This window comes from Struthio camelus, chromosome 4, assembly GCF_040807025.1.
Source record: "Struthio camelus isolate bStrCam1 chromosome 4, bStrCam1.hap1, whole genome shotgun sequence".
Lineage (NCBI taxonomy): Eukaryota > Metazoa > Chordata > Aves > Struthioniformes > Struthionidae > Struthio > Struthio camelus.
This window is the reverse complement of record NC_090945.1, coordinates 20,568,724-20,590,841: the sequence shown is the minus strand read 5'-3', so window position 1 is coordinate 20,590,841 and position 22,118 is coordinate 20,568,724. Positions and strand designations below refer to the sequence as shown.

Here is a 22,118-nt window from a genome sequence, read left to right as displayed (position 1 = left end):
ACTCAATGTGATGCAATTTTGGAATATATGTACGTTTGTTTCTGGTTTAGTGTAAAAGCTGCCCTCGTTCCAATGGCACCTGCATGCCTTTGCTATTTCACGGGCATCTTAAGTAGAGCCAATGTGTGCATACAGATATCCTGAAATGAGCACTGGAAAACAATTGCTGGAAAAACAACTGCTGCCCGTTCATTTTAACAAGTTATTACCTCAGAAACCCAGTGGCTTGGAATAGCCCCAACAGAGGTCTCCTGGGCTACAACCGGACGACTTCGTCATCTACTTCCAAACAGCTACCTGGGGTGCAGGCACTCAGGATATCCACTTCAGATAGCCGTGCCCCCAATCCCTAGGCAACGTGCTGAAAATTAGCGTTAAGGGGGGGGGGGGCACGCAGCAGCCCCTCACCTTGCCACGGCTGCCCTCGCCCTGCCCTCTGACGGGGCGCTGCGGGCCCGACCCACCTCCCCCTGACAGGAGGCAGCGGCCATTGGCTCACGAGGGACGCGCGCTAACGCTCTCGGGCCTGCCGAGCGCGGGCCGTTGACCCCGCCCCAACGGCCAGCCTCGCGCCGGCGGGCGCGCCGGCAGCTGCCCGCGCCGAGCGCCCGCGTGCCGCGGGGCACGGCGCATGCGCGCGCCCTCCAGCCTCGTAATCTGGGGCGAGGTGTGGAGGCGGCAGGGAAAGAGGGAGGGAGGGAGCGCGCGGCACCGCCCCCTGGGACGTCCGCGCGGACGGTGCCGCAGGGCCCCCACGTGGGTCGCGGGGACGAACACCGAGCGCGAAGCGCCGCGCCGACGAGGCGCGGGGGCGAGGGGAGCAGCCACGGCGGCGCGGGCGCGTGCCTCCCGCGCATGCGCAGCGCCAGGGGCACAGCGGCTGCGGCCGCCACGCCCAGGTACCGGGCTTTCTCCGGCTACAGCGGGCGGTGGCGCCGCGATTGGCTCGGTCTCCCCGGCAGTCACCGCCCGGCCCTTCCCATAGCTCTGCGGCTTCCCCCCCCGCCATCCTTTCCCGGCTGCAAAGCGCCGCGGGCGCTCGGCAGATCCGGGTTCCTGAAGGGGGGAGAAGCGCGTTCCCGGCGCCTCCTGTCCTCGCCCACGCCGCCGTCGCTGTGCGCAGGCGCGCCGCTGACCGGCCCGGCGGAGAGGAGGCTTGGCAAGCGCGCGCGCGCGCGCGCGGCAGGCGGCCCCCGTGCCCCAACCCGAGGCGCCTAGCCGGTGCGCGCGCAAACGCACGCGCCCGCCCCGGAGCGCGAGACGCGGGCGGGGGAGGGCGGGGGAGGGAGGAGGAGGGGGGAGGAGGAGGAGGAGGAGGAGGAGAGGCAAAAGTTGCTGCGAGGGCGGGGCCGCGCCCGGAGTCGCCGCCGGGAGGGGGCGAGAAAGGAGCTGCGTGCGGGAACCGCTCGGGACGGGAGGTGAGGCTGGGGGCGGTGCGGGGCCGGGCCGAGCCGGGCGGCGGTGGTCGTCGTCGTCGTCTCCCCGACGGGACGGGATGGGGGGCAGAGGCGGCCCCTGCGGCAGCCGCCGGCGGGGACGGGACCCCGGGGAGCCGGTCACCTGCTGCTGCCTGCGTCGGGGCTGGCGGGAGGGGGCCGCCGTCCCACGCGCCGCGGTGGCGGCGTGGGGCGGGGGGGGGGTGAGCGGCCGCCGCCTCGCGCGCTCGGCCGTTAGGGCGTAACCGCCCGTGTCGGCGCGGCGCTGCCCCCGCGGCGGCGGCGGCCGTTGAGATCCCTCCCGCCGCCGGCGCGGCGGCGCCGGGATCGTCGCGGAGGGAGCTGCTGGTGGTGGCGTTGTCGGCGGGAGCGGAGGGGCTGGGCTGGGCTGGACTGGGCTGCCCTGCCTGTGAATGCGCACGGCTTTCGTGCCGAGGCGGTGCAAGCTGGTGTGCTGGGCTCCTGGGAAGCAGAGTGTAAAGTTAATACTTAACGCGGTAGTCACATGCCCATTAGCGAGTTTTTTGGGTTTTTTTTTTTTTATGGAGCGTTTTTTTCAAAGACGCTTTGGAGCAGGAAATGCCGGCGCAGGTAGTAGCGTAGAGCTGTGTGAAATTTAATCGGTTTACTGTATTTGGCGGCGGTGTTATTTGCTGCGTTTGTACAAGTCAAGTTTTAGAGGCTTGGAAGTAGATGTGTGCAAACTGTACCTTCAGTATATGATCCAAGTTTAAGTTTATCCCTTACTCTGATTTCTCAGTGCAAGTACTTTAAAACGGTATTTTCAGAAGTAATATATCTTGTTCTCTCTACGAGTTTTTTTTTCCCTTCCTCAAATGAGATGGTAAAGTATATTTACTTAATGCTGTATTTTCTACGCACGAAATTTCCCCTCTTCCTTAACTTTAACGTTGCTAGGATTATTTTTAAGAGCAAAAGAACTAATTATGTGAATAGTAGTTTAGCTAACTGGTGATGTGCTGTCCTCTTCCCCCCCTCTGAACACATATGGAGATTGCCTTGACTCGTATCGTTATTTTACTGTCCTCTTCCCTTTGAATAAAAGGATGATTTTAGGTATTAAAATTGTGAGAACTCATGTTATAATCTGAATATAAATTAGCCTAATTAACTCATAAGCAATGCTAACAACCCCTAACAAGTTGTTGCAACATAAGCTGTATTTGTTGTGTTTTACTATCAAATTACTTGTGCAAACAGTTATTATCCTGGACTAGGGGGAGGCTGACAGTAAAAACATCTAAAATATGTACTTAATTTTCATACCAAAAATTGATAGTGTAGAAACTTTTTCAGTCGTACAGTGTGCATGATGTACCGACCGATCTGTTTGGGTATGAGACCCAGGAGACTTCAGGGTCAATATTAGCACTGTCATGTGTTTCAGTTATGTGGCTTTCCGAGATCTGTGTAGCAATGCTCTCTGTCATTTTTCCTCAGTAAATGTTTCTTGACCCAGTAGAACAATTCTATCACTTAAGGGACATAGGGATGGGAAATAAACCAAGATGGTGATTTTTTTTGGAAAAAAACTCTGAGTGGGTTTAAGTGGAAACAAGTTGGAGTTTGTCAGGATGAGGATAAGCTATGTTGTATTGAGGATGTAATATGATGAGGGTCTGGATCAGAGTTTCTAGATGTGCTGACTGAGAAGAAAGGTTATTGTAGGTAGGTTTGTACAGATTTGTGCATACAATGCATGTAAAGAAATGCAAGACATGTAAAGATTTAGACAGTTCCTTTTTCCAGCAGGTCCATAAGATAGGGGTGGGGTGAAAGATGATGCTCATACCACCGTTCCTTTTCACTCCGATATCTAGTTTTTCCATGATGACTGAAATCAAAACAGTTGTTGGGAAGGAACAAAACTTTGCACTTTTGCTAATGATTGAGCATCTACAGAGAAATCTGAAAGGCAAGGGTACAGTTTGGGCAGGCAGTTCATCTGGGGTAAAAAGGTAAGTATGTAAATTATCATTGTAAACATGTAAGATACCTTTTTTGAGATGACAGAAAGTACGGGGTAATCTTTGCACAAAACACTTCATGAAGGAATAGGAAGACGGAGAATAAAAATTTTTTTTGTCTGTGGCTTTGTTTGATAAAATGCCTTACAGTATTTGTGAGCTGGCAGAGAGGAAGGTCAGGAATAGTAATCTTGAGAGTTCATCGCATTTAGATTGTTTTGCGATCTTCTTGACAGGTCTTGTACTAAAAGTATAGTGATATTTGAATTCAGTGGAAAGAAATGCTCATATGAGGAAACTCAAAGGTTACTTGCTGCTTTAGGGCATTGGGATCCCAAACTTTTTGCAGCTGAGCCTTGTAGCTGATTTTCCTTTGTTGCTGCTTCTATCTTCCCTCTTCAGCAGAAGTTATTAGTCAAAGCCTTTCTGTGCATTGTGACTCACCATAAATGTTGGCCCATGTCATTGGTTGGGAATTTGTGTTCTTTAAGATCTTTGCTCAGAGTTCCCCTTGTGGCTCTTTCAAAAGTTGACTCCCAGTTTTAACAGTGCAGGGGATTAGATGCTGAACTGTGAACCTGCTGTTTTGTTTTTGAAGCAAACAGGAAATTTTTCATTTGAATAGCTTGAAGAGAGAATTGTGTACTTCTGTAGAAGCCATCTGGGATAGTGTCTGCGCTTCTGGTTGTCCCATCTTGAAAGGATATTGGAAAACTACGACAGGAACCATGATTTGGCTTATGAGGGACAGTTAAATGGATTAGGGCTGGAGAAGAGACAACAGAGATCTTCAATACAGCAAAAGATTGGTTTTAAAATCTCCATAGATGTGAAGAATTCTTAGAAAGAAATGGCCATTGAATACTGCTTTTGTCTGTCGAGAGCTTCTTGAGTCACTGATGCAAGGCAGACAGAATGTGTCAGAGTAGTATCACTGGTTGTATGCTTCAGATGGCCCATGTGAGCAAGGCTAATTGTCACTGTTGGAGAGATGATTTTTGGTCTTACTTACAGTGCTGTTCTTGTTGCATGTTATATGTGTTACAAGTACATGCTTAAGCATGCATAAGGTATTTTTCCTCTATTTGGTGTTTCAGATGGTGAGGACTTGCATTCTTATAAACAAATCTCTTCAAGAGTTTTTAAAGTGAATAGTATTCTTTTGAAAGACAAAGTAAGACTGACATTTTAGTGACTGTACTGAAAGCGTTAGCTGTATCTTGCGGCCAATGTTGTGTTTCACACAACAATAAAGGTGGAAGGGAACAGGATTTGTGCAGTGACCAAAAAATTATGGGCTAGTCCATTTTAGATGGATGTAGGAGTTCACTCATTTCGAATTTCAGTAATTTTCTACATTTCTAAGAAGCAGCATCACGGATTTTTCAAATGCAGGGGAAAAACAGTTTGGGTCCTCTAGCATTGTCACGATACAGACGAAGATTTTTGTTCTGCTGACAAAATCCGGCAATTGTAAATGACAGCTTAAGTGCTGCAGGGGACACTCACGTTCTCACAGTTGTAAGTGCTGGATTTTTGATGAGTTTCTTTTTGGTGAGGAGGAAACCGTCCTAATAATGTTAGTTCATTGCAGAAAACTCTAGTGATTGTCCACCATAAGTTTATTGCGTTTCAATGAATTTAGTCACTCTTCCTTCCTATTCTTTGTTGTCTTGCATCTAAATTCCTAAGTTAAACCATAAAACAATACATCCGTTTAGAAACTGATTTACCTGAGTTCTCAGACCATTGGGTAGGCTGCCAAGCTCAGCAACAGAGGTAGAGCTGCCAGCAGAAGCTGAAAGCTGGGTTGCTTAAAAGTAAGCTTGGCTTTGGGCACCAGAAAGGCTTGCCTTTACTCATCTATGCAGCACAGTGAGCTTAGTTGGAAAGTGAGGCTGAGAAGAAGCAAATAATGATTCTTCAGTCAAATTTCAGATACACGTAGTCCGCAACTTTTGAACCCATTGGCAGGTTTCCCACCGATTTGACAGAAGGGATAAAAACCTTGAAGATCATTGTGCACTTACAAATTGCATGAAAATAGGCCACTGGATAGAAGAGGGCGACCTTGTAAGAAGACAAAAGGAGCAGAGTTGATGCGTACCTCAGCTAGAAAGAGAACTCAGTCAGCCATAAGGCATAAATCTTTAGGGAGCCAGGCACTGCTAGTTCCAGTATTCACAGAACCGCTTGTTTTTCTCATCAGCTTAGCTAAACTTATACAAAAGGTGCCTAAACCAAAATGTACATGTGGAAAGTGGTTGAGCTGAAATAGCAAGTGCGCCAATTTCTGCATTAATTTAGTAATACTGTTTCTTATACAGAAAGGATTGTCCAAGCTGCAGTTCTTGGACAGCTGTATCACCTGTATCACAAAACAGGTGATAACCTGCATTTATGTAGATTAGTGCCTTTGTTCTGGATGCTATAAAGGCAAGTGCCAGAAATTTGTGACAGGATTATATTTTGTTCTGTATGGCTGCACCACTAAGGATAGCCTGGTGCCTGACGAGATCGATAAGGACTCAAGAACAGTTACTGAAGCTAAGCAAGATAGAACTTAGGCTGATAAATAAGTGTAAGTTGGTTTGAAAGTTCACAACTCTTTGTTTAGTGTCTTTTTGGATGACAGCAGTCATCCAAAATTGACCCTTCTGGTTTGAAAGGCAGGAATACTTCTTTAATTCCCAGATGCTAAAAATCTTATGTAACATGTCAGTAATGCTGTGCAGAATATCTTGTTGGCTGAAAGATTGTACCTCTTGAAGACTCTGTATCATTCACGTGAGTTATGATCTATCCTCAATCACCTGCGCCTTTGTCAAGCCCAGATTTACAAAGAACTGGTAAACCCCAGTGGCTGATAAATGCTACGCTGCTCTTAGCAACTCTGGCTTACTGCAGACATTTAAGAGTTATCTTCAACTCCTCCTAATTACATTCCTGTAGAATATTGAATTTAGATTAAGGGAGCCAGTGTTTTGGGTGCCAGTCATTTAGAAGCTTAACCAAACCTCATGGGAGGTGAGAGGGACTGGAGCTGATCTGTGGCATCACTTCTCTGGTTCATGGAACAATGGAGTAATATTGTCTGCAGAAAAATAATGCTCTTGGGAGATGATCCAAATGCAGTGAAATTCCCTGTGACTAAAAAGCATACATCCTTACCAGCTTCTGTTCTAAGTCTACAGTAGTTTTCTTTGATCTTGACGTGTTTTGACAAACTTAGACATGCTTGTATGAATCAAATTTTAAAACAGAATACTACTATAATTTTTTTCCACCCTTCAGAGAGACTATGACAACAAATGCATGGCAGATGTTGATAATGTTGCTCATGGCAACTGTTAGAAGAGTCTTCAACAATGCCCATCTTAATAGTGAATAAGAAACTATCTAGCATGGTATTTGATACAGAGTATTAGTGCAGAAGGACAGGGTAATAGAACTTCAGCTACTGCAGACTAGGACTGATTGGTTGCGTTGGCCAGAGAACTGTGGGAGTGTCAGGAAAACATTATTTCTCAGCTACTTTCTGTTCCTTGGGTTGAGGGTGCCAGTGTTTTGGTGAATAAAAAGCTGGTGTGAAGCGTTCACATACTCTGTGATTGGTGGACATATTCAAAGCGACTACAGTGCCAATTCGGTGCAAAGTTCTCGTTGAGTAGTAGAATTATAGAGAGGCCCTTAAAATGTAATAGCTATCTGAGAGGCTCTTTTTTTTTTTTTAGTATTTGATTAGCATTTAAATCGCTTTTTAAATTATTTCTTTAGTTTGACATGTGCAGTTTAAAGAATGCATGGGTTGACTTGCTTATTTTTGAAAGAGTAATTTGAGAAGGTTATGGGAAGATAATTAAATAGTCACTTCTGATTTTTCCAGCCCATGGGTTGTATTTGCATTTTTCAGGAAAATGGGTCCTGATGTTGTGGGTAGTTAATAGTAACCTTATGAATGCTGTATCAGAGTGCTTTGGAAAATCGGTATCTGACCCGCATAACAAAACTGCAAAGAATGTGTTCTGCTATTTATTAGAATAAGTTTGTGTGCACTTACCTGGTGTGGTAGTTAAAATATTTTGTTTGTATTCACAACTTTGAATGTGAAATTAAACAGCCAACATTTTAATGTGATATGACGTTAGCATAGGGCTAACAGAGAACCGTGTTCTAAGAAAGTCTTGTGGTGAATCATAATTTTTCTTAAACCCAGTCCGACAACTAAGTGCTTAGTGCATAGTATTTTTGTTTATAGGGCGCTCATGACATACAAGGTGAATTTACTTTCCAGAAGTTTTTAGTAAATGAATACTGCTTTGTCTTAAACAGTTCTGAAAGAACTCCTTTTCCAAACAATATGGGTATTTCTTAACAGTTAAAATACAGACTAGGTTAATTCAGAGTTTTCTTTTTCTTACATATCCATGCATAAATCTGTTGCTCAGAAACATGGGAAAATTGTGCTTGAAAGTATGATGAGAAGGAAACACAAAAACTGATGGAGACGTTTTTACCTTTAACACTGAGTATAAGCAAGTCCCGAGACTGAATTTCACAGAGTTGACAATTTTCTAAATATTTTTGTTTTGTTTTTTATCTGTTGGTCTTACTGGTCTTTCTCATGGGTGTATTTGTAAGAGTATATCCCTTTTGCTTAAAAAAATCATTTCCCAAGGTTAGCACCACTTTGTGTTTATTATTTTATTTTTCTAAGGATGAGAAAATAACTAACTTATGGAGCAAGCATTTAACTTGTTTTTTGGCTGAAAATGCTGTTATTCTTGTCTGTCTTTGGTTTCCTTCAGGTAAACGGCTATCGTCCAACCTCACAGACCCCTCCTCATTGCATCCTCAATGCATTTATAGTTGAATATATATGATCTAGTCTCAGATCAGATTTAGAGAGCAGAATTGTTTTGCCAATAACTTCTGCTTTTTAACATTGACATACAATTTACATTACTTTCCATCTATTTCCTTCCCCTGTTTTGGCTGCTGTAGGCTGAGTGATTTTTACGTGTAAATGCAGACAGTAGAGGGCAGTCTAGCTGAATCTTCCGGGCTGGAGGAGTACCACGGTTCTGAGCAGTTCTTGGAGACGTGAGGCATAGTAGTGTATTAAGTAGGGAATTTAGGTTTGGAGACTTTGATAGTAAGCCTCCTGTTTCTGGATCAGAATTGCGTTGAGCCCACTGCATCACTCTATTCAAAGGTAGCAACGCAGGCTGTAAGTACTGTTTACAACGCCAAATCTTTTTCTTTTGTCTTTTTTTTCCCTCCTCCCCTTCACCGCACACAGTTTGATATTGTAGATTACCATAATTGCTCATCCTAAATTCATTTCTTTTACTCCCTGGGGCAGCAGCAGGAGGGTGGAGAAAGCCATACAGAGGAACAGGAGAATTATATAAAGTGGAATTAAGAACACAGTATTGCTAGGAAAATAGGTGTTCAGGAGGCTTGTCTGGTACATCAAGGAGCAAGCTCTTTTTGTGACAAAGATGTATTAGGGGTGTGTGTGTGTGGGTTGGGGGTTGTTTCCAGTATGGGTATAGAAGTATTAGACTCAGAAATCAGGAGAAAGTGTGTAACAGTCAAGAGTTGAATGTGTAATATCCTTCTGATGGTATTTTTTAATAATTATACACAGTTATAATTTTTTTTTAGGGTGGAGGGGGGAAATGGGATTGCACATTATGGTTCCTTGTGATAGCAGGACACTTTGGTCCAAATGATACTTCACATTACTAGACTTTTTTGATACTAGCTCCCTGTATGTGTGTGTATATATTTTTGTGTGTGTGTGATATCAGATTTTTTTTTCCTGAGTTCCCCTTTATCTGTGTTTACTGTAGTGTGTCGCTATTTTCAATTTGTATACTGTAATGAAACTTTGTTATGAAAACATTCCTTAAAAGATATGTTTTTATCATTGGTTTCTTTGTGAATATGTGTTATCACCTCTGCATGCCAACTTCAGAGAATCATTTCTGTGTTAATCTTTGTTTACTATTACCTTCACCTCTGTCCTCGTTTTCTTAGAGTTTGCTCCTTTGTAAAAGAATAGCTTTTATGCTGTGGAGCACTAACTTTGTCTCTTCTGTAGAAATACAATTTAAAACTTATACTTATTTTTAATTAATTCAAGGTTCTAAGGCCCAAAATTAATATGCCTTTACAATTACCCACTGCATCTTCCTCCCTCCAGGGTTTATTGATGTGAACATAAAATGAAATTATCAGATGATATTTGGTTATTGAGACTGTCAGGGTCAGTTTTCAGTCAAATTTTAGACTCTTTGCTCAGTGCTGACACAAATTGCACTTACTATTTCCGGTATTATTAAATCAAATTACTTACGGGTGAGATACAGTAACATCAGTAAAAAACAAAACTGGTTATGCACTGGGCAAAAGAGACTTTTGTATTAAGAAAAATGAATTAACTGGAACCTAACCAAGTAAGTATCAATGTTTCTTTTAATTAAAAAGGATGGTTTTAGTGGTGCAAGACTTCTTGCAGATAGTTTTGAAAGCCATATATTTTGATTCTGTGATGTCCCAGTACAATATTTGAGAGCTGTTGAATTGTTTGACGTGAATGTGTCGTTGAGTGTTCTGAGCTGGGCAAAGTTACCTTCCGATTTATATAGCATTCCAACTGCAAAAGATAATTGTTTTTTAATGCTGATTGCCAATCTCAACAGGCATGCACAGCGGAAGAAATTGTAGTGAAAAGACTGCAAATTTTGCAGTATATTAATATATCTTTAGTATCTCATATGCTCCTAAATTCTAAGGCAATATCTTGGTTGTAACGTGAGAGGCCCACTTTTTTTCCCCTTCCTCAGATATGCAACCTTAATTACATCGGTTTATTTAAGTTTATTCTGTTTTGTGCTATCATTTTAAATGTTTACGAGGATGATGTGATAATGCTGAAGTGACTGAATAATCCACCATTCTGAGATCATAGTATGGGCACTATGGGTGCCTGTAATGGTGTTCTGGGTGATGAATCATTTAACCTTAAATATGTACCTTAAGCAACGACTTTCATTGGAATTTGAATGTCTCAGAATCAGTTATTGAGACAGTCGGTGAATTAGTATAGCTATCAGAATGTTCTTGCTCTGTTATTAGCTGTGTTTTTTTCCCAATGCTTTAATAATACAACAAGATTAATGAGGTGTGTGTATATATATATATATATATATATATATATATATACATACATATATACATATATATATATATAGTGTTTACTAGGTAGTAATGATGAGTTTTGAGAACTCAGTACTAACTGAGAATCCAATCCTAGTGTCTTAATTTTAAAACCTGGAAATATGTATCAGTTCATATGATTTCTTGGGACTGAAATCAAAACCACCTTAAGTTTTTAAGTGTTAATTTATTGGTACTTTTTTTTAATAAGATTTTGAGATGTGAAGTTAAAATAACACGTCTGTAAAAAGACCACATCTGTGGTCTTTTTCCAAGGTGTTGCATATTTTTAGCATAATTTAACCTTTAAAGTAAGTTGTGGACTTCTGTAGATGTATAATAAGTTGGAATATAATTATACTTGATTATGACAGATAAAATAATCAATTTTTTTCTGCCTTAAGAACAGCTTTTAAGTGGAAATTGTTACTTCTCCTCTTCCTTGCTTATTGCTTTTTTTTTTTTTTTTTTTAACATGTTCTCTGATTTAGAAGGTCTTTAACATTTTGGAAAATGCTATACTTATATTTTCTGTTTTTTTTTTCCCCTATTATAGATTCACTGGAAAAGAATGAAATAAAACATGGAGTCTTCTAAACTGGAGTATGTTTCATGGGCCATAGTTAAAAGGAAAAAGAAGACAGAAGGAGATGAGAGAACAGGATTATAATGCCTGTCAAGATTTTTCTGTTTTTGTGATATATCTGAACTCGTGACATAATACAGCCCATGATTTGTAGTAATACCTTACTAATATATGTCGAAAGAGAAGACAGTTACTGTAGACCTTTCTTAAAAAGAGCTTTTATTCTAATAACTTTAGCTCTTAAGATATTTTAAGCTTAGTTGGACACCTTTTTTTTTTTTTGTTTTTTTCCCCTGTTTTTAGTCCCAGAGTTAAAAACTTTGGTGACTTTATTTTAATTGACAAGCTCTTTCTGATAGATGGCCATCAGCTGCCCGTGGAATATTGACGTAAACCCCTGAAATGGTTACTGTGACAGAGTTGAATGGAATGCCATGACTTCAGAGCAATTCTCTTAGGACCTCCTCCTTTGCCTTGCACCCATCATATCCTTAAATATTTAAGTGTAAATAGTGCAATTATAATAATCTAAAAAATAATGGCATGGGTGAAATTCTTAAGAAAACCTGGAGGTAACCTTGGAAAAGTTTATCAGCCTGGAAGTATATTGTCCCTGGCCCCCACAAAAGGCTTACTAAATGAACCAGGACAAAACAGCTGCTTTCTTAATAGTGCTGTTCAGGTAAGAAAACACTCTTTTACATTTGAGTTATTAAACAGTTCTGGTTTTGTAGCAGTCTAGATAGTCATAGTAAGGAAAGTGTTCACTTGGAAATGCTCCCTTTTTATCATTTGTCTTGCAGTAGCTGCATTCTGCAGAAGAATACAGCATGCTTCTCAATAATTTGAATTTGGTTCTCAGTTCATTAAGCTGCTTAATGATGCTAAATGAGACAGTATAGCATGCTTAGTTGAAAATGGCTTTCCTGAGCAAAAGATGGCTGTTGTAGAAACAAGAAGACTGTGTGGAAGTAATTTTATTTGGCATTTGATTTTAAATAATTGATTGTGAATGTTGAATATATACAGTTCTGCAAAGGGTGACATATTTAAAAAAGCATTTTGTTTTGCTTGCGTGAATCAACAATAGCAAGAAAACTTTCCTCTTTGAAAGCTTGCTTTTAGGACCTTAAAACTTATTGTTTGAATTTTAAAGCTAAAGTTTCTGTCAAACATAAATATTTTTATTACTTGGCAAAGTTTATAAGATGCTTTTTAAAGCAGGGCAGGCAGTACTACTACTTATACTCAATAGCATATGATTTTTATTAAAATATTATTTTCTTAGAATTAGCACACAAATCTGTGTTTTTTGGGTATATCAGAAGATGCAGATGTACCTGAAAGACTGTATTCCATTCTCAGGAAAGTTTATAGAATGAGCAGAATATGAAATACACTTGATACCGGAGATATATGAGTTAGGATTCCTTTTACTGTTTAAATGCATGTGTCTTACAGAGCAACTTCCTGAACATGCATCTGCTTACACAGTGTTTATTTTTTTACATGGACTGTAATTGGAAAAAAGGTTGCCTGTTTAGATCTCTGAAGTGTGTTTTAATAGTACAATGATGTTAGCACAAAAAAATTGAGCTTTTACAAGCCTTGCTTATGACAGGGAATACGGGGATCTAATTAATTCTGTGACACAGAATTGCTAACCTTTCCAGTTTTGTCTGTGGGTCAGAATGTTAGCTGCAGTTTAATTTATAGTACAGATGTTTTTAACCTAAAAGGTACATTTTCAAATATTTTAAGAATTCTAGGATGGAGGGGGGAGGGGAAGGTGCAGAACAATATATTGTGTTGTAATGCTTTTTTTGGACTTGATTGAGAATTGTACAGAATTATTTGCCAAACTGGCAGAAGGTGTAATAGAGGCATAGACTTTCTAAAACTGTAAGTCTTGAAAATAGATTTAAGTATAGATATAGATACAGTTACACTGGGGGTGTGTATGTGTGTATATGATGTATATATATGATGTTTAAAGCAAAAACAAATGGTGGATTCAGTAGAATGAATATGCTGTTTTACATTGAATGGGAACAGCATGACCTATATTCTGTTTTAGTTTTACTGTTTCTGTTTTCCCTTAGGGTGCCCTAAAATTAAACTGTAAGTCATTTGTAGTTATAGTTTTAGACAATCCTACTACTTCACAACCTACTGCTGTTTATCAAATAGTGGCTGATAGGCTTCCTCCTTGTAAAAGGGCAGTCGCAATTCCTCCTTGTGTTTCTTTCTTTTCTCTCCTTTTCTCCCCTGTTTAACCTTCAGAACGGAGGTTCTTACATTCATTTTCTAATGTATCCAAATTCATTTTAGCGTTTATATTCATAGATTTTTAATTTTTTTATTTATAGAGAGGACTTTTATTTTTCTGGATTTTCAGCTGTTGTATTACTATGCCTTTTGAAAACTGATTTTTGGGGTTTTTTGGGGGTGTGTCTGTCTCTCTCTCTCTCTCTCTTTTTCTTTTTTTAATGTGACCACTGTTTGTGCTACTGCACTGAATGTGTACCTAAGACGGCAGATACTGGAAGTAGTATGCTGCAGCCAAACTGACATTACCTTTGTATAAGGTAGTTAACACAAAGGTAGAAACTCAAAATTGATAAAGCAGCAGTGGATTATTTTGATTTGTGAAAAGCAAACATTGTTCAACAATCTTTCTAAGTAAGAGAGCGTGAGTATAGCGTGGGTTTAAGCTGTAGTATTATTCACATTTTATCTAGCAGTTCAGTTTCCATGTCTTTGTCTTTTTCATTTGAATGAAAGCAGAGGAGGGAGGGAGAGGTAAAAATGAAGTTGAATCTATAACCTTCTTCCTGTTTTAATTCCATAAAAAGAATATTACAACCCCTGCATGCAATTTAGCTTGTTGCTTGTTTCATTTAAAGTACTGCAAGTTTTTCTACCCAAAACACAGTATTTTGAAAAAAATTGAGAGATCCACATTTAATATGAGTGGCGAATGCAAACCTTCCACTTCTGCCTCCACAATTTGCCAGATTAATAGAAAAGGACTGTCATTCCTGTAGAAATCATGGTGCTCATATTGTATGTGTTATGTGAAAATAAATATTAAAAAAAAAGAAAATCTACTGTTTGTTGCAGTGTTAAACTTTGAGAACTTTCAGAACAGAGTCCTTATTTTCTGTGCAACTTTATTTTTATAGGTGTTATGGCAACTTGACATATTTCGGCGGAGTTTAAGAGGTTTAACTGGACATGTGTGTCAGGGAGATGCTTGCATATTTTGTGCTTTAAAGGTAAATAATGAATAATAATTTTCCGATAAGTCTTCATGTATTTGTCCCTGTATACAACCTACAAAATGAAGAAAAAATAATTTTGCTGAAAACTGATACTTTTTATATCCTGATCATTCCTATGTTTGAGTGACTCTAATTCTTGTAGTAAAAGAATATATTCAAATTTATGGATGTTTGTAACAGATGCTTGGAAATATTTTCTTATGTTTGTAAGATGTGCAAATTTTACAATCTGATCATTTAAACCTAAAACTTTTGTACATAATAAGATGGTGTAACCTATTTGAAAATTTCTAGCTGGCTTCTTAAAGACTTTTTTTGCTTTTCTTTGCATATGTATATTTTTGCTTTTTCCTATAGCGTTTGAATGCAGTTCTCTTATAACAACAACGTTTCTGACTGATCCAGATCTCAATAGTTTGGTGTTTTTTTTTTTTTTTTTTTTTTTTTTTTAACTCAATAGCTGATGGTAACTATACTGAACTTAACTGTTCAGCTTGTTAGTAATGAAAGGTAGCCAGAGCTACTGGAAAATTAAAGAGAGCTGGTAACACTTTAGTGTTTCAAAATGTGTCAAATCTGCATATCTTAACTAGTGCATAAACCTTGCACTTCAAACAGTTTTGTAACTCTTTCCGAGTTCTGTAAACCCATGCTGAATTCTATTAGCTTTTTACTGCACTGTTATTTGGCTGCCTGCAGTTACTGGGTAGGTAAATGTAAACATGAGATGTCTGTATAAGTAATGAAAATCCCAGTGAGAAAGATGTGTGGGGTTATTTTTAAGTAATATGCGCTTTCTGCTCTCAGTGAAATCTGACAACAGAGCCACTCCTGGAATTGCAATACAGGGCTATAGATTATAGTCAAATACTGTAGTAGATAAATTCATGTACAAAACTGAGAATCACTCATCTGGAGATAGAAATGGAATTCACTGATGAAGTGTTCTTTGACTGTGCTACACTGTAGGCAAGGAAAAGCCAAATGCTTGTCAGATGTTGCCAGTTAGAGTTTATTTGCCCTATCTGCAGAGTTTCACAGACCAAAACTTTTTACCGAGTATGCTTTCTGAGGCAAGAACTGTTTGCAGTGGTATTTATTTAATCTTTCAGGAGGTGTATAATCTATGTACTGTGTGCAGTTTTTTCAGCTGTTCTGAAACATAGCGCAGCTGCTTCAGGGTGGAGCAGATGATGACTGAAAGTTGAGTGCTGCAAATAATTTGGTGATAATTATGTTTACAGATGTAGAAGAGTTTTCTACAAAGTGTGCTGGTGATGTATGGGGAGAGGGGAGACAGCAAAAGAAAGGATTGATATAAAAGACAAGTGGCAGCTCTGAGGATTTCTTTCCAAAACAGTGTGGGGTTTTTGGTACTTTTTCTTTTAAACATACCATTTTCTTTCTTTTATCTGGTTAAAATTATTAACTTCAAAGAGCTAACATGACAAAGCAGGTTGTGATACAACTACATGTATTCGATCTGACTTCCTGAGGCTCTCATTTCAACCTCTTTATAAGCTCTTGACTCTGCAGAACTTGTTGGGGCTTTTTGCTTCACCAGTGTCTTGATGCACTTTGTGGTGTTCTGTGTGCTCAGCTGGACATTTGTTCTTGTTAGTACATAAAGTCTGGACTGTACCTCTGGCATAGCTCTGTTTTCAGGTGTAATCTTGTGTCTATCTTGGGATGATAGTTCTTGTTTCTTGCTATCTTGTTTGTGTGCATATTCATGTACGTGTCTGATATCAGAATGCAGAATAACCTTTGTGGCCTGTTCCTTTTGATTCGACCCGTATTACATGTGAAGTTGTGGTCATACACAGTCTTGTTCAGTGCTGCATTGGAACTGCCTTTCAGAAATACAAAGGGATTGAAGGGTGACAGTTGTTGGACTGTATGTCTTGTGCTACATCCTGTTAGTGACTTTCCTGTCTAATAGCTCATGATATTGGTGAAATGAAATTGCCGTAAATACTGTAGAAACCTCAAGGTGTTCAGAAACATGAAGGTATGCTGATGGCTTCTTGCAGTTGATCCTTTTGAAAGGTGAAATAACGAATCATTCCATTCCAGTGATGCGTTTATGCACACCAGTTGCATATTTTTTATTTCCAACCCAAACATACCTCTTGCTGTACCCTTTCTAACACGCTATCCTCCTTCCTGTACTTATCGGGGGTCTACTCCAAAATCAGGTTTTGCATCACTTCAAGTCCCCTCCCAAAGCAACACACTAGCTTTAGCTGCTTCATAAAGCTGCTGTAATTTAGGACTTGTGATTTTCTTTATTCTTTCAAATATTTGTTCTTGAGGATTGAATTCATCCCATGATGCATCTTCCTGTTGCAGTAGGTCTAAATGGCTCACCTGGTATTTTGAGTTGCCCTGACTGTCAGGTTTTTCTTTTCTAGTACTGCTGCTTAACAGTGTTCTTGGGAATGTATTGCTGCATGTTCCATACTGTCTAGAAATGAACTGGCCATTGATTATGCAATGTAGTTGCAAACATTACAACTGCATGACTGGCAGCCTGTGTATTGAACCAGAAACACTGCAGTTAATTTATCTGGAAGTATCTGTCCTTTAGTCATTATGTATACTACTGGTTTTGCTTTCTTGGCTTGTTAGAGATGCTAGTTCAATGATTCTGTTTGTTCTGTGTTCAGAACCTGAGATATGTTGATTTTTTCCTGCACTGTACATCCTGGATGAGGATGCATTTCAGTTACTTGTGGGTTTTCTTGTGCTTTTGGACTTTATTAACCCTTTGTTTCTGTTCACTTATTTGTTTTTGTTCACCAATAAAGGAGGGCATTTTCTGTTGTGTGTTTTTTAACGTTTCCCAAGGGAATTTAGCTTCTTTTGCAGTATGCACGTGTTTCCTAGTTTTTTTTTGGCCTCCCATATAAACTGAAGTTACATTCACTACTTCTTGTTTGACTTTTGTTTAACCCATTATCTCTGTCTTGGTTTTGTTTTGCAAGTTAACCATGTTCTTTTCTGCTCTGGATACCACTATAGTGGGACTTTGAGAGATGCAAGTTGCTAAACTGAGTGTACGTATCTGCATAACTCTGCTTATCTGTCTGTATTTCCTTTTTCTTTTTTTTTTTTTTTAGCTGAACATGTAATGCTGTTTAGCATACCAAAAAAATGATCTAGCAGCCAGAATGAAATGTATTAAATATTTCAAAGCAGAGTTCACTTGTATTATTAGATCTGTTAAAAATTTAGGGTTTTGAATGTTTACCTTGAGATACTGGCTGTAACTTTGTCAGTAGTCTAGGCTTCTTGGCATGAGAAGGAAGTTTAAACATTCGACAGTCACTTATACCACTATGCATCATGGTAAAACGCTACTTTCTGTTAGTGCTGAAACTTAGCATATCTGTTGCTTCTTTGTTTCCCCTGTCCAACAGAATTTATTACTTATAAGGCCTATGTAAAAAATGAGTATCCTCTTTACATTTTACGTGACTCCTCTTTATTTGCTATTTTGTCTTTATTTCTCTTCATTTTTCTCTAACGTTTGTGACTTCAGAAAATTCTTGACAAATGGAATTCATCCTTTAACCTCTTCAAACTTTCTCTCATACATTTAATAACTTTGAACTTTGAGTCATGTTAAAACTGACCTCTCTTACTTGCTAAATAATGAGGTCACCTGCATACTAGAAGGTCTAGTTGGAGATGTGAAGGTTGAGGGCAGCCTTGGCTGCAGCGTCCATGAGGTGGTGGAGTTCAGGATCCTACGAGGAGGGAGCAGGGCAATAAGTAGGATCGCAACCCTGGACTTCAGGAGAGCTAACTTTGGCCTCTTCAGGGACCTGCTTGGAGGAGTCGCATGGGGTAGGGCCCTAGAAGGAAGCGGGGTACAGGAAAGCTGGTTAATATTCAAGTATCACCTCCTCCAGGCTCAAGAGCAGTGCATCCCTCTGAGTAAGAAATCCAGCAAAGCGGGCAGGAGACCTGCATGGAGGAGCAAGGAACTCCTGGCAAAACTCCAACAGAAGAAGGAAGTGTACAGAATGTGGAAAAGGGGACAGGCCGCTTGGGAGGAATACAGGGGCGTTGTCAGAGTGTGCAGGGATGCGACAAGGAAGGCTAAGGCTCGTTTAGAATTAAATCTGGCAAGGGATGTCAAGGACAACAGGAAGGGGTTCTTCAAATACATCAATAGTGAAAGGAAGACTAGGGAAAATGTGGGCCTGCTGCTGAATGGGGCGAGTGCCATGGTAACGAAGGCTACAGAGAAGGCAGAGTTGCTGAATGCCTTCTTTGCTTCAGTCTTTACTGCTAAGGCCAGTCCTCAGAAATCCCAGACCCTGGGGACAAGAGAGGAAGTCTGGAGAAAGGAAGACCCTGCCTTGGTGGAGGAGGATCAGGTTAGAGATCATTTGTGCAAACCTGACATCCACAAATCCATGGGCCCCGATGGGATGCACCCGCGAGTGCTGAGGGAGCTGGCGGATGTTATCGCTAGGCCACTCTCCATCATCTTGGAAAGGTCCTGGAGAACAGGAGAGGTGCCTGAGGACTGGAAGAAAGCCAGTGTCACTCCAGCCTTCAGAAAGGGCAAGAAGCAGGAGCCAGGAAACTACAGGCCTGTCAGCCTCCCCTCCATCCCTGCAAAGGTGGTGGAACAGCTCCTCCTGGAGGTCCTCGCTAAGCATCTGGAGGACAAGAAGGTGATCAGGAGTAGTCAGCATGGATTCACCAAAGGGAGGAAATCATGCTTGACCAATCTGATAGCCTTCTCTGACGGAATGACTGGCTGGGTAGAGGAGGGGAGAGCAGTGGATGTTGTCTCCCTGGACTTCAGCAAGGCTTTTGACACTGTCTCCCATCACATCCTCCTAGGTAAGCTCAGGAAGTGTGGGTTGGATGAATGGATGGTGAGGTGGATTGAGGACTGGCTAGATGGCAGAGCTCAGAGGGTTGTGGTCAGTGGCGCAGAGTCTAGTTGGAGGCCTGTAGCTAGCGGTGTCCCCCAGGGGTCAGTCCTGGGTCCAGTCTTGTTCAATGCATTCATCGATGACCTGGAGGAAGGGACAGAGTGCACCCTCAGCAAGTTTGCTGATGATACTGAACTGGGGGGAGTGGCTGACACACCAGAAGACTGTGCTGCCATTCAGAGGGACCTTGGTCAGGCTGGAGAGTTGGGCGGAGAGGAACCTCCTGAAGGTCAACAAAGGCAAGCACAGGGTCCTGCCCCTGGGGAGGAATAACCCCAGGCACCAGTCCAGGTTGGGGACTGACCTGCTGGAAAGCAGTTCTGCAGAGAAGGACCTGGGAGTCCTGGTGAGCAAGTTAAGCATGAGCCAGCAATGTGCCCTTGTGGCCAAGAAGGCCAATGGGATCCTGGGGTGCATGAGGCAGAGTGTTGCCAGGAGGTCAAGAGTGTTGCCAGCAGGTCAAGGCAGGTGATCCTGCCCCTCTCCTCAGCCCTGGGGAGGCCTCACCTGGAGTGCTGTGTCCGGTTCTGGGCTCCCCAGTCCAAGAGAGACATGGAGCTACTGGAGAGAGTCCAGCGGAGGGCTACCAAGTTGATGAGGGGACTGGAGCACCTCTCCTGTGAGAAAAGTCTGCGAGAGCTGGGCCTGTTTAGCCTGGAGAAGAGAAGACTGAGAGGTGATCTGATCAGTGTGTACAAGTATCTGAAGGGAAGGTGTCGAGAGGATGAGGCCAGTCTCTTCTCCGTGGTGCCCAGCAACAGGACAAGAGGCATCAGGCACAAACAGCTAACACGGGAAGTCCTGTCTGAATAGGAGGAAAAACTTCTTGACTGTGAGGGTGACAGAGCACTGGCGCAGGTTGCCCAGAGAGGTGGTGGAGTCTCCTTTACTGGAGATATTCAAAAGCCGCCGGGACACGATCCTGTGCAGTGTGCTCTAGAGGACCCTGGTTGAGCAGGGAGGTTGGACTAGATGATCTCCAGAGGTCCCTTCCAACTTCAACTGTTCTGTGATTGTGATACATATCTCTCTGCCAAAATGAAGAGTAGTAGCCTGTCTGTTCTGAGAAATGAAGAAAAAGAATCAAATGCAATTTATTTTAATGTTCTGGAGCTGCAGATATTGACTTATTTTCTTGTCTTACTGCATGTACTGGTTCAGTAGAGAGCTGAATCAATAACATTTTTAACACTCTATATAATTTATGGGAATTTTTTTGCATATCTATCATTTCAATAATTTGAAGTAGTAATTTGAAATAGTAATATTAATGTTGCATTATTTAATGAATGATAGGTATAATACCTCTCACATTAACTTAACGTAATGCTCTATGTAGTGCATACTATCTGTAAGGTAAAGATACTTATGCATGAGTGACTATTCCAGTAGCTAGATTTTAAAAGTTACATAATTACAAACTATGGCTTGTGTTGCTTCTGTGAGCTGAAGTCTATCACTTGTATTTTTATCTACTTCTATGTTTTTTTCCTATTGGATTGAAGTTCAGTTTGGTAACACCTTTATAATGGAACAAATAAGAGCACACAGAACTTGAGCAACTTTGGGAGAAACTGACATATATTCATACATATTTTATGTATTTGCTGTTTGGGCATGCTACATAAGAACAGTTGTATTTGACTATAACAACAGTGTCCATCAAAGCGGCTGATGAAGCTAAGTAATATTTCTTCCTAGGCAATTTTTTCACAGTTTCAACACAGTCGAGAAAAAGCACTCCCGTCAGATAATATGAGACATGCCCTGGCAGAAAGTTTTAAGGATGAACAGCGTTTTCAGCTTGGATTCATGGACGATGCAGCGGAGTGCTTTGTGAGTATTCTTTGTGAAGCAGAGTTATGTTAGTTTTGTGCAAAGAATGGCAAACTGGGCCGTTGTTTTGGTAGCTCCAGGCTCACTGATGGGATGCAAGTGATGTAATACTGCTGGTCTTATTGGCATTGCTTTATGGGGATATAGACGCATGGAGAAGTGTTTCATAACATGGAATGGAGTAATCTTACATTTGCTCCATAGTTTCCTCCCTAGATCTGTAGCTCAGGCAGAGGGATGTGTGAAGCATCATCACTGCAGGTCAGTGAGGATGATGGGTTATTAATAGCTCCCAAAAGTTTTTTTTGGTGGAGAGAAGGGTTATCCTCTCTGAGAAAAGAGTAATCTCTAGGTTTGAATATTTAGCGTGTGCCTCGAAGTATTCTCTCATCACATACTGGAAGATGTTTTGTTGCAGCTGAGCATGCTGATTAAGGGAGCCAAGCAGATGACAGTCATAGTACTATTTAGAAAAAAGTTTTTAGTTTAAAAAGTGAGACTTGAGATGGGGTAAGGTACATGCTATTTCTAAGCTTTTTCCAGGCCTCTGTCAGCAGTACTCATCATGCTGGCAGATGGGCTAAATCTGGAGGCCTGATCCAAAGAATTTCTCAGGAATTGCATGCGATGTGATTAATATCCGGTCTTGCTATAAGAACAACTTTCTTTTTCTTTGAAAATTCACTGCCTTCAGTGGAGAATGCACTCTGGAAGAACAGTTGGATGACTTTTGTCTAGGGCTGTTTTGTTAATGTTTGGAAACCTTTAGGTGAAGAGCATTCCTACCTAATTAATTGTGAAGA

At 41.2% G+C, this 22,118-nt stretch overlaps 1 protein-coding gene and 1 long non-coding RNA gene across 6 annotated transcripts in view; one reads left to right on the top strand and one right to left on the bottom strand.

The window, feature by feature from the left end:
• Positions 1 to 569, bottom strand: part of LOC104144063 (uncharacterized) — a 43,070-nt gene extending 42,501 nt beyond the window's left edge. For both annotated transcript variants that reach the window (XR_011140861.1, XR_011140862.1), the window contains exon 1: positions 210 to 569. This is a non-coding gene — a long non-coding RNA (uncharacterized lncRNA). The remainder of the gene's footprint in view (positions 1 to 209) is intronic.
• A 709-nt stretch (positions 570 to 1,278) lies between these two features.
• The window catches only part of USP53 (ubiquitin specific peptidase 53), a 42,955-nt gene continuing 22,115 nt past the window's right edge, over positions 1,279 to 22,118 (top strand). For 2 of the 4 annotated variants that reach the window (XM_068941722.1, XM_068941719.1), the window contains exons 1-4: positions 1,280 to 1,418; positions 11,208 to 11,919; positions 14,423 to 14,515; positions 21,181 to 21,315. In XM_068941722.1, the coding sequence (XP_068797823.1) occupies positions 11,776 to 11,919; positions 14,423 to 14,515; positions 21,181 to 21,315 (372 nt within the window). In that variant the 5' untranslated portion in view covers positions 1,280 to 1,418; positions 11,208 to 11,775. Of the gene's footprint in view, positions 1,419 to 11,207; positions 11,920 to 13,339; positions 13,359 to 14,422; positions 14,516 to 21,180; positions 21,316 to 22,118 lie in introns of all 4 variants that reach the window. The other 2 variants (XM_068941723.1, XM_068941721.1) reach the window with 2 other exon arrangements.